This window comes from Scardinius erythrophthalmus (assembly GCF_964197995.2).
Source record: "Scardinius erythrophthalmus genome assembly, chromosome: 17".
NCBI lineage: Eukaryota > Metazoa > Chordata > Actinopteri > Cypriniformes > Leuciscidae > Scardinius > Scardinius erythrophthalmus.
Window position 1 is genome coordinate 16,369,439 of NC_138237.1, and position 12,288 is coordinate 16,381,726.

At 36.0% G+C, this 12,288-nt stretch overlaps 1 protein-coding gene across 2 annotated transcripts in view; it reads left to right on the forward strand.

The window, feature by feature from the left end:
• Positions 1-12,228, forward strand: part of amacr (alpha-methylacyl-CoA racemase) — a 30,113-nt gene extending 17,885 nt beyond the window's left edge. For both annotated transcript variants that reach the window (XM_081391165.1, XM_081391164.1), the window contains 4 exons: positions 190-333; positions 2,622-2,782; positions 6,323-6,509; positions 10,693-12,228. In XM_081391165.1, the coding sequence (XP_081247291.1) occupies positions 190-333; positions 2,622-2,782; positions 6,323-6,509; positions 10,693-11,102 (902 nt within the window). In that variant the 3' untranslated portion in view covers positions 11,103-12,228. The remainder of the gene's footprint in view (positions 1-189; positions 334-2,621; positions 2,783-6,322; positions 6,510-10,692) is intronic.
• Positions 12,229-12,288: the final 60 nt, after the last annotated feature.

Here is a 12,288-nt window from a genome sequence, read left to right on the forward strand (position 1 = left end):
ATAAATTCCAAAAATAAACTTTGTCTAAATAATTTCAGCTGTTATGTTCTTGATTTAAATGCGTGATTGCCATTTCTTTCCTGATTTTAAATCCAAACTAGAATAGTTTGCTCTCTAAATCCACATTTATTTACCTTCAAGGTTTTTTCCCTCCGTGCCTCATTATTAAATCTCTCTGGTATAATTAAGGAGTTATGGAGAAGATGGGATTAGGTCCTGAAGACTTGCTAAAAGAGAATCCGCGCCTGATCTACGCTCGACTCACCGGCTATGGTCAGAGCGGATCCTACGCCAAGGCTGCTGGGCATGATATCAACTACCTGGCCTTGTCAGGTAAAGATCACTGTTTAACAGGTGCAAAGGAGTCTGGCTAATAAGCATTCCCAGAATGCCCCAGGCACAGTGGTTTTGAAGTTGAGGAGATTAGAGAGATGGAGCTTTGTGTAGTCCAAAATGTCTTAGTTGGAAACTTGTACAAGAAGAGTTTAACTTTTGTTTCCTCCACATTGAGGAATGGCTGCAAACCAGCACTTGTCTGGTTGCAGACTGAAGCCATGGAACAGTTTGGGTAGAGCTGCTATACTATGGATAAAATCATAATCACAATTGGTTTTGATCACTTTTTAATCGATATAATTTAACACAATTAGGAGTGGGTGATATGATCAAAATCTTATGTAATTTTTTTATTACCAATTTCAATACCATAACAAAAACTCAGTAAAATCAGTAATACAATAAAAACAAAGAATAAAACGTATAAACAATAGGAAAAATGTACCATTGGCCCTAAGCACCAATGGCCCATTAGCGATCCAATTCGAAACTATTTTATGATTGGGGTTTATAACAAAGTCCATCTTGAATAGGGTTTGATGAAATTGGTTACAGCAACACACAGGTGTCAAAGGGGGCAAATGCCTTTCAAAAGAAATCACTCCCTCTTATTGTTACATTGAAGTGCCCCAATTATGTTATTTTAAAGGTTCCTAATTTTGTTTTGGAGGTTTCCTACAATGGATTTACATGAATCAAAGGTCAAAAAACACTTTCATCTTTTCTAATAATATACACGTCACATCACCTCATTTCTCAAAGAGTCTAAAAATGGTTCATTTGAAGATTTAGTCTCTGTAAAACCCTCCCTTTCATGAGCCTACTGATTGGTCAGATGATCCAGTCTGTTGTGATTTACAGTGTTTGAGGGCGGGTCAAAAAAGTAGACGATGATCACGGGCGGCCAGTGAAGACCATAGGGTTTGGGTCATCGTCAAAAGAATGACAATGGCAATTATGCTGTTAATCTTTTTAAAGATTTTTTTTTTATATGAATTCTCCCTTTCAATATTTTACGATTTACTTATAGCTCATTATTTTAAAAAGTAATATTTTATATAAAATGTTTATATTTTATATTATTTTATTTATGATTTTTTACCTATTCACAGCTTTTATTCTTTTAACATTTAAATAAGACATTAGAATTTAAAGTCGGCATGAAACGGAAGTAGAAATATTCTTTTTTTCCCTTCTGAAGAAACGGCTTCTCGAACAAGATAAATGTAGGGCGGGGCTTGATTTTGTCTATCTGGAATTGATTGGATGGTTAGATTGTTGTTGTTGTTGTTGTTTGTTGTTGATGTGTTCTCATGTGAGTGACCGGTTGTCCTTCCCTCATGCCAACACCTCCCTGTTATTACAGGACTTATTTCTTGTGAATGCTATCTTTTTTTAATAAAGGACACTTGAATTGGTATTACTGTAGACTAGAGCATGGCGCTAGCAACACCAAAGGCATGGATTTGTTTCACAGGGAATGCATGAACTGATAAAATTTAATTGAATTTAATTCAAGTCACTTTGTATCAAAGTGTCTGCCAAATGCATAAAATGTTACATTAAAGCATTAATGTAATATCATCCTGGCAGCTGCATTTCAATGTTGTCTCTTTTTCATGCCAGATTTAGATGGTGTCTTGAACCATTGATGTATCAAACAGCAATTTTTTTTACATCTGAGCATTGCCACACAGTAATTAGAAACATATTATGCATTTATATTGTGTTTTTTTATCAACACCAAACACTGTACATTGCCATGGCACAGCTGTGTTCTTTTCATTCAGGTGCTGTTAATAGGTTGTGAAAGTCGAGAATGATGCAATTGACGGATGTATAGCACAAAGACCAATTTACTTCATAATGCACATGCTTGATTACATTTTTACAGGCCATGGCTGTCTATGTGCTGTAACCTTAACTATGCTAACAGACAGTACAATACACATTTGTAAGCTATCTGTAACAATGCTTTTCTTGGAGACTGGCCTTCGGTAAGTGTATGCGTGTTAAAACATGCTATCACTTAATGCCTAAAGAACAATAATGTCTAATGTTCTTTTATTATATAACAATTTTCTTAGCAACACTATACAGGCTTAAATAATAAATCTAGTTTGAAAGCTCAGGGGTCTGAAACAAGTGCTTTCTTGTGATGCAAGAGGCTTAATTGGTGACATTTTTAGCTGACCTTCAACTGTGATTTAAAAATAACTTTTATAGTAATTATTTAGCCATTCTTCTATTCTCAGCATGTCTCTGTCCTTCTCTCTCTGTAATAGGGTTACTGTCCATGCTGGGCCGTAGCTCAGAGAAACCATACGCTCCATTGAATTTAGTCGCAGACTTTGCTGGAGGAGGTCTCATGTGTGCATTTGGGATTGTGCTGGCTCTCCTGGAGAGGAGCCGGTCGGGACAAGGCCAGATCATTGATGCCAGCATGGTGAGATACTGCACCTCATCTTAAAATTGGTTTCTACTGACTTTTTTTTAAATTAACTTCTCTTTTAAAAAAAACAGTAGAACAATTTCCTGTTTCCTACAATCTCTTTTGAATGTGTTTGTTTCCAGGGCCGGCTAGATAAGATGTGTGCTACTCATTTTAAAGCTAACTAACTATTGGAAAAAGAAGCACTTGTGCTGGCTTGCTTTCATTTCAGTTGTGTATTGTTTTTTCCTTGACCTTTTCCTCTACCTGTTTTGACCAATCACTACATGGAATGAGGCCATTTCTAAACCTTGCTTATCTTAGCACGATCAACCCATTTTTCAGACCAGCCTGTCAATAGTTTTCTGCAATCTGGAATTTCCAATAATTGCTTGGTTTTCTTTTTAAGTTGCTTATACTGGCACTATCTGTTTTCATTAACACAGCTATGTGTGAATACTGTAAACACAGGTTCACTTTTTGAGCAATGTTGCTGGGCAATCTTGCTGAGCGATTGTTGCTCTGGCACTTTCCCATTGAAAATGGGCAATAGATTTCTGTCTGGATAATTTAGATCGGTCGTGGGCCCTGTGTCTCATCTGGTTGCCCATTGATGGCAACATTGCCCAGCAACATTGCTTAAAATGTTGCCCTGTGTATCATCACCTTAAGAGTGGTTATTTTCCAAGTAAGGACCCAGAGGGTAAGGATATCGTGGTCTTACCCATTCTCCAGTGGGTGCTTGAGAGCCTAAATCTTCCTACAAATCTGTGTACTGTAAATAAATATAATTTTCTAGCTACTTATTCACTGATAATGCTAAATAACATTTATTGGGTCAATATAAAGTTATGTGGTTAGTTAATGTCATGTATCAGTTTAGCAGACACAATGAATGTGTTCGGCAGCAATTACAAATTGTGCTCTTATGACTACAATATAAGGATAATATTACAATTACAATACTACAAGGACAATTTTTGTTTGTCAATCCAAAGTTGGTTCTGAATCCTTTGCAGAATCACTTTGCAAGCAAAATAATAAATGAGTATTGTAATATTTATTACATTCCACTTTACATTTACATTTTATTAGCAGACATTTTTATCCAAAGTGACTTATTGCATTCAAGGTATACAATTGAATCAATTTTATCAAACCCATGAACTTGGTGTTGCTACCGCCATGCTGTACCTTTTGATCAGAAGGGCTGTAATACTACAATATTTTATTAATATTTATTAATAGTTACTCTCTATAACAATAATAATATATTAATAATAATAATAATAATAAAGTTGTGTTCTCATATTATCACCTGTCTTGGTTTTTCGTGTTGAATAGTCTAATTTGGACCAGTGGGTGTTTGTTGGAGCAGTTGGACCAAAAATATTTTAAGGTTTGTTGGCACATTGTTCATTAAAGTGTCCCGTTTTGTTCACGCTGTACTAGGTTTTCTCTGCTGGAAGATAATGACAATTACCAGCAACTGCTACTCTTCTCGTTAATTAAATATGACATTTCACTTAGCCTTGAGTACATTTTTATGCATTAGAAGACCTCAAGTAGACAATGGGGCTCTGATTCGTCTGAGGTTATGTAATTTGCTCTGACAGTCTGATCTCTGCCACGTTAAGCCCTTAAGGAAATAAACAGTGTAAATATAAAGCTTAATATCTAACAATCCAATATTAAAGAACATTTCGCATTAGACATTCAGACCTGGAGCAAAGCTGCAGAGGTAGTGAAGAGGTTCTCATGGTTAGCTGTGTGTGCGGCGTGTATGTCAATGTGGGAGCTGTGCTAATGATGATTAGATGTTTGCCTGTTAGGCAGTAAAGATATCTCATGCTCCCGTAAGTGTCACCTTGCCACTCTTTGATAAGACCTGCCGTTTGATACTGCCGCTTTTGGCCACGTTAGTGTTATTAACCTGTAAGGCAAGCAAATAGTGTTTCTTAGAGATTTACTTGCCAGTTTGGATGTATTATTCCCTGCAAACTTTTAACGTTTTTTATTTAAATACGAAATACTTAAATGGAAATTTAAGAGGCAGCCTGTGTGTTTCATTAGCACTTCAGAATTGTGGTATGCATTTGGTTTGGGGCTATACGCTGTCATTTAAAATCCCAAATAGTGCTTGACCACTATAATCTTTTCATTGACATCTAGTAAACAAGTGAATCGAAGAATGAGAACACATTAACTCATTATTGTTTTACAAAACCAGAGCTAAATATTCCACATTCATATTTCTCTGAACTATATAAAAGGAAGAGGTGTGAAGAAATCGCTTTCTTAGTTATAAAATAACACATTCAGTACTAGGCCATGCGGCAGTGATCTTCTGGGAGTGTGACTTCTTGCTGGTCAGGCCAATAATGTGCTCAAATAGAAACCCAGATTGTCAACATCTCTTTGAAGGCTTGGTTCACTGGGAAATATATGAAGTATATCCATATTGAAGTCAATCTTGCAAGGTCACAGTCTTTGAAATGCATGTATGTATATTTTATGCATCAATTGGGAGGATTTGACCTATAAAAACGTTCCTTTTCATCTGTAAGAATTTTTTTTTTTTTTTTTTTTTAGAATACTTGCTTCACACCCTTTAACTTCAGCCTGGATGCCAACTTTGTCGATCAGAAGTAATTTATTTTAAGATCTGGGTGCTATAATTCTTTAATTGGGTCATACCATACATATTTATTCTAGTTTTTCATGGCCATTTTCACCGTTTCTCTTGAAGTAAACAGCCTGCTTTTTTTTACTGCTGCCCCTTTGAGAAAGGCCATTGCATGTGAAATTATTAACTGCATGATTTTCTTTCTTTGCCATTCTTTAACCCTTTTTTGTTTATTGTTGTGTCAGATATATGTTTACCTGCTCCATCCTGTAATAACAGCCTTTGTGAAGACTGTACTACATTGTAACTGCTTCAAAAATTCAGTGCTGAAATGTGCCACACTAACTCTTTAAATCAGACTGAAAAGCTCAGGGACCTTGTTAAAAATAATATTTTTTTTCTCCCTAATCGTTGCAAGTCGTGTTTGATGAATTCTGTATAGTGTCACAAAATTAACTACATTTTTGTAAATGCTATTTTTGGACTGAGAAGGAAATATCTGAATGTTACATTATGTTTTAATTGGACGTCAAGCTTTATTATGCATAAAAGGTCAAATACCATTTTATTACTGATGATATGGCCCCTTTAGACTCCTGCTGTGCAATAATGTGGAACTCAAACTACTGAAAACCTCTATAGAATGGTAGGCTTTCACTGTGGCGTGCTTATTACCAAGCTGTTAAAATCTTCCCCTGTCGAATCATTTCCATCTTGCATTCATTCATGCAAATATGTGATTATCTACACAGATTTCTGCATATCAATTTATTGTAAACTAAATTACGCAACCTTATGAATATGAAACTCCTGCATTCGGTAGCCCTTTGTAGGACCAAGGACCTATTTGCTTTATGACAAACATTCTGTTCAATATGAAAGAATTATGGCAAATAATTATGAAAACACCTCTCTGGGATTATGTGCAGGTGGAAGGTGCAGCATATGTCGGCTCCTTCATGTGGAAGTCCCGTAGCCTTGGCCTGTGGAATCGTCCTCGTGGGGAAAACATGCTGGATAGTGGCGCTCCGTTCTATGATACGTACCGTACTTCTGACGGAAAGTTCGTGGCAGTGGGGGCGATTGAGCCTCAGTTCTATCAACAGCTTATTCTGGGTTAGTGTCTTATATTTCCTCTCAGTATGGTCCTATAGGCCTACTGTCATGTTCTGGAGATGATTGATGTTCCCATGCTCTGAAATGCGATGTAAATGCATGCTGTAGATGAGTATTGATTCAGAATAGGTGATGTAATTTTAGTAGTTTTGTTCATTGAAAAAAATAAGTACCATGCTGGCATCTCAACTTGCTAAATAATCTAGCACTCTTTTTTTCATTCGGAAATGTATTTTGGGTAGAGCCATTGACTGTTAAAAAAAAAAAGAGCTGCACGATTAATCGTTAAAAGATCGCGATCTCGATTCAACCACCCACGCGATCTTAATCCTGCATTTCTACGATTCTGCCAATGATATTCAACGAGATAAGGCGCTAGGGGTGGAACGGATCGCACTAGATTCGGTTCGGCACCCATGTGATTCGCGGATTAACTGCTAAATTTAACCATCATAGAGTGAAAGTTTATAATTTGGACGTGTATATTGTCTTGCCAATTTACACATTCAAACCATTTTAATCGCGGAAGAACAGCCGAAAACCTCGACTCGCTGTGCACAGCCCCCAGCCACACACACTCAAAGCGCAGAGAGAGAGAGGCGCGCCTGTCAGACAGCGCTCGAATGCAGAATTGATTCCTCTTTCACATTTGCCGTTGAACGAACACATAAACACACAATTGTCTACTCTAAATGACCGTATCGACAATTATTCTCTCGTTTATATCATATGTGAACAGCTGAGAAAGAAGCTTTGTCAGTTTTTTTCAGTCCGTGCAGTCGGGCTTAAAGTGACAGCACACACTTAATATTATATAGAGCTGGTAAGTCCCGCCCATCCGTAAAACCCCAAGTGGACCTCTAGGTTGAAAAATCGTCAATGCAAGTGAATGGGAGAAAATAATTATTTTCTGGTCCCGTTTGAATTGTGCCATGAATGTGAACATATGTTGTCTGAATTTTTTATATAACTTTTCATGTTACGAGTTTGACAGTATATGGTATGATTCTTCGGCTAGCAGTTGTGGAAAAGACATAACGAGAAAGACTACATGTCGCCTATGTGACGTCACCCCATAAAGTGCCAACCTTCGCCAACCTCAACGATTTTGTCCTCTCCCTAAAAGAAGGCAGTGAAGTGCACCAACGACACAGCCATGTTTAGCGGGATCCGTGAGCTAGTGTCCGTGTGCTAGTGGTGTTGACGTTTCAAACGCGTCGAAAGCAGCGAAGAGTTGTAGTGTGTACTCTCACACAAAGTCTAACCGTATCAAACTTCTACCCGCTAAATTGTAGCATTCTTTACACGAAAAGTTATATAAAAAAAATTCACAGACAACATATGTTCACATTCATGGCAAAATTCAAACGGGACCAGAAAATAATTATTTTCTCCCATTCACTTGCATTGACGATTTTTCAACCTAGAGGTCCAGGGTAGGGTTGCACCAGCCGTTCGTAAGTTCTTTCTTAAATTGGAACGTAAAGTCCACACTAGAGGCTTAGTAACTACTAGCTAGTTTGTAACTAACTCTGAACTTTATTCCGTTGCACCATTTGTTCGCAAGGCAGAACGTAGCTAGTAGGTCGTAAGCTCTCCGTAAAGTAATGCGTAGTCGCATAATATGACGTTTAGCCTCGGTTATCCAATAGCAGCCTTCAAATACGTGAGCAGATGTTGTGTTGAAATGCTGTGAATTTCAGTTTATCCTTCATTCTTTTGCCTCACGTTACTAACGGTAAAAATAAGTTTCCATTAAATACGATACTTGATCATGAATAGCATAAGTGTTTTTATATGTAACATTCAGAAACTGTATTTGAAATTAAATGAATAAGGATAAATAAATAAATATTGATACAAAAAGCATAAGAAATTACGTTTATTGATTATGACTGATATTTGACATGCACACCATGGACCGATGCACACAGCGACGTGCTGTTTAGGATGGGTTTGTGTTAAAGATAGCCTCTAACAAAGTAATCTTTTCACATAATGTTCTCTCTCTTAAAATGTAAGCAAGTGTAAATGTCTGCATAATCATATATGTATTAAGAATTGAAGTCTGTCAGGTAAAATAATAGCTTATTGATGAAGTTCAGTGTGTTAGATATTTTATTCCATCCGTTACTCCTGATCGGAGGCTGCCGTAAATATTTAGTTTAAACGTAGAGTTACGCTTCAACTAAGTTTAATGGTGCAACGCAAAAATATTTAGAAGTGCGCAAGTCGTAACTTGGTGTCCATTTACGTCAAAACTAGGCTAAGTTATAACTTACGCCCAGCTGGTGCAACCGGCCCCAGGGGGATTAGCGGAAGGGCTATATATATATATATACATATACTGTTTGCTGTGTCATTGATATAAATAAAACAATAAAATACAGCTTTAACAAAGATTAAACTATATTTAATTTACAGTGAACAAATAGTGTTATTTTACATTTAGGCTTAATTATTAATTTTTGTACCTGAATATACTGTTAGACTTTGTAAACTTTGTTATTTAGTATTCATCTCTGCTTGCAATTTGTCTATTTGTTCTTATTTTATTACTGACTGTTCACTTGTTTTAAATAATGTGTGAACTTAATCAGTTAGGCTATTAGTTTTTAATGTAGTAGCTATCGAAAAACTTCAAATGAGCTTTAGGTAATAAATGAAAAGCAAAGTTATTATAAAACTTATCTCAATTAAAAACTTATCTTAAACTACAGTATGATATGGTTAAAAACAAAACTGCTCAATCACAGAGCAAAGCACCAGCGCCCAGACGAAACTAACGTCTATAAAAGCAACGCTATTCAACACAACACCATACCCAAAAATGTTGATAGGCTAGTGTTTATTGCTAAGAATCTTTAATAGGTCAGCCTGGCATAATACCTTTGAATGTTATCAATGTTTAATTGTCATTTTTTTATTTATTTAAATATTACATTCTTTTTGTTTACTGCATTTATTTAAATTGGACTCAAGCAAGAGTATTATGTCTTATTTTGTTTCTATCTTGTTTGGTAACATAATGTTCAGGATTTGTAGATCTTTAAAATAATAAAAAGCTTTAGAATCGTGAGAGAATCGTGATCTTTATTCCAAGCAAAAAAATCGTGATTCTCATTTTAGCCAGAATCGTGCAGCTCTACTTTTGGGTCACCATAGATGTCTTAATAGCGACTGGCATATTTGTAGACAACCTTAGGAAGAGCTTTTGACATCTTATTGGATATTGTGCCATGTGGTGTTTAATTCATGCTGCCTGACATGCACCTGGCAACTTCAGTGGCTAGAGAGTGCAAAACACACTTCAAATTTCCAAAAGAACTGCACATTATGTTCATCATAACAATTATGTGCAAATAGATCTAATTAAGATATTTCCCCAGGCATTATTTTATAAATTTATTTTTGTTACTACTTATTTTTATTAATTATTTTTAATGTTATAAATTATTATTATTTTAGATTTTATTTCATATTTTTTTCAATAGTATTTATTCTCTTTTCATTTAATACTTTTATTATTTTATCTTGTTTTTGCATTTTATTTTCAATTAGAAATATTCTGTTATTTTTGCATTTTATGGTCTTATTATTTCTATTATCTCTGTATATCTCTATTGCATTTTTATGCATTTTTTAATTTGTATAAAATCTTTTATTTTTCTATTTCTGTTCTTTATTTTTTGCATTTGATCATTTTCTTTTTTTTCTTTTTCTTTTTTTTCCTCTACCTGCTTTCAATTCACCTGAAATAAATCTGTAACCTGAAGGATCTCTGAGTACAATTGACACATGTTTAACCACAAGATTCTCAGGGTCACATTGGTCTGGCTACGTGGTTGTCAATTTCGCCCAGGCATACAAAGATTAGGGAGAAGCCACAGGATGCTTTATTAGTATGTGCACAGGGATTCACCCCACATCCTGATGACCCAAGTGCAAATGCAGCGTACTCAATCTTGCTTTGAAACCACAATGATTCTATTGCTATTCATGTTGACCCTCAAAAGAAGAACATTTCTTTATAAGTCACCTACTGTGGCCAGTGTTGTTTTTAATGGATTCTGGATTCATAGTCCTTCATGATGTCTTTGGTCCTTGTCCTCTAAACTCCTTTATTGATTTCTTTCCTCTTTTTTAATCTCCTTTTTATCTCCTTAATTCTCTTTCACTACAGGTTTGGGCTTGGACGATGCTGACCTTCCCTCACAAATGAGTGTATCTGATTGGCCGCAGCTCAGGCAGACGTTCACCCAGGTGTTTGCCACCAAAACGCAGGCTGAGTGGGGTCGGATCTTCGATGGGACCGATGCCTGTGTCACCCCTGTGCTGTCACTGGATGAGGTACTCTCTCACCCCCACAACCAGGCAAGGGGATCGTTCTTCAAGGACTCTCAGGGGGAAATTAGCCCCCGACCTGCACCCTTTCTGTCCCGCTCCCCTGCGGAGGCCTGCCGCACCCGTGACCCCTTTATTGGAGAGCACACTCGCACTGTGCTGAAGGAGTACGGGTTTGAGCAAGCGCAAATAGAACAGCTCCTGTCTGGTGGTATCATAGAGTGTAACGAAGCTAAAGCACGCCTATAAACCAAAGAGTCTGACTGGAGAATCATTAAACTTTGTGGCCAGTGATGCAGTGCGGGAATCTGAGCAGAACTCCATTTCTGTCTTATTGAGTAAGTGTTGGGGGTTTTTCAGAAAAAAATGACCCTCTCTCTTCTGAATCACTGGGTGCTTCAGTCGAGGTGGACTAATTGGTTCTGGGCTTTTAAGTTGATATGTCCAAGACACTCAACTCTAATTTGTAATTGCTGCAGGGAAAGTCAAGTGGGATTTAATTAATGTCTATTGCATTAAAAACTTATTTTTTTAAGACTGTTTTGAAATATTAACTCAAGTATTGGTGAGGGCATTTTAGTTGTAGCTGATTTAAAGTGTACCACTTTTGGTAATTAAAATCCTTGACTAATAAGTGCCTTTAGTAAGAATAGCTGAGTGTTTCATAGACTACTTAACTGACTGAAATATTTGCCTTTGAATCTTCCGTTATCAAAATGTTAGGCATTGTTGGTGACCTAAGATAATGGTAATGAGAAAAAAACAATGAATGACTTGGTTTAAGATGAAAATTATATGTTATTATTATTACATTACTACTATTACGTTACTTTTATAAAAATGTGGGATAGATATTTAAAATGTTTTTGAAATAAATATTTTTGTTCACCAAGGCTGCAAGACTGTAAAAACAGTAATATTGTGAATTATTATTACAATTTAAAATAACTGTATTCTATTGTAGAACATTTTACGATGTAATTTATTTCTGTGATGGTAAAGCTGAATTTTCAGCAACATTACTCCAGTCTTCAGTGTCACATGATTCTTCAGAAATTATTCTAATATGATGATTTTGGTGCTCCAGAAACATTTCTGATTGTTATCAATGCTGAAAACAATTGTGCTGGTTAATGTTTTGTGGAAACCATGATACGTTTTTTTCAGGATTCTTTGATGAATAGAAAGTTCAAAACAACAGCATTTATTTGAAATGGCAGTCTTTTGTTCAATTAAGTCTTTACTCTCACTTTCGATCCATTAAATGCATCCTTGCTGAATAAAAGTATTGATTTCTTTAAAAAAAAATCTTCCTGACCCCAGAGTTTTGAATGGTTGTGTATTTTCAAAACCAGAACAGAAATCTTACAGATTAAGGAATGTTTTCTTATGCTTGAAGATTAATGAAATCATAATCAATGTGCAAAACAATTAT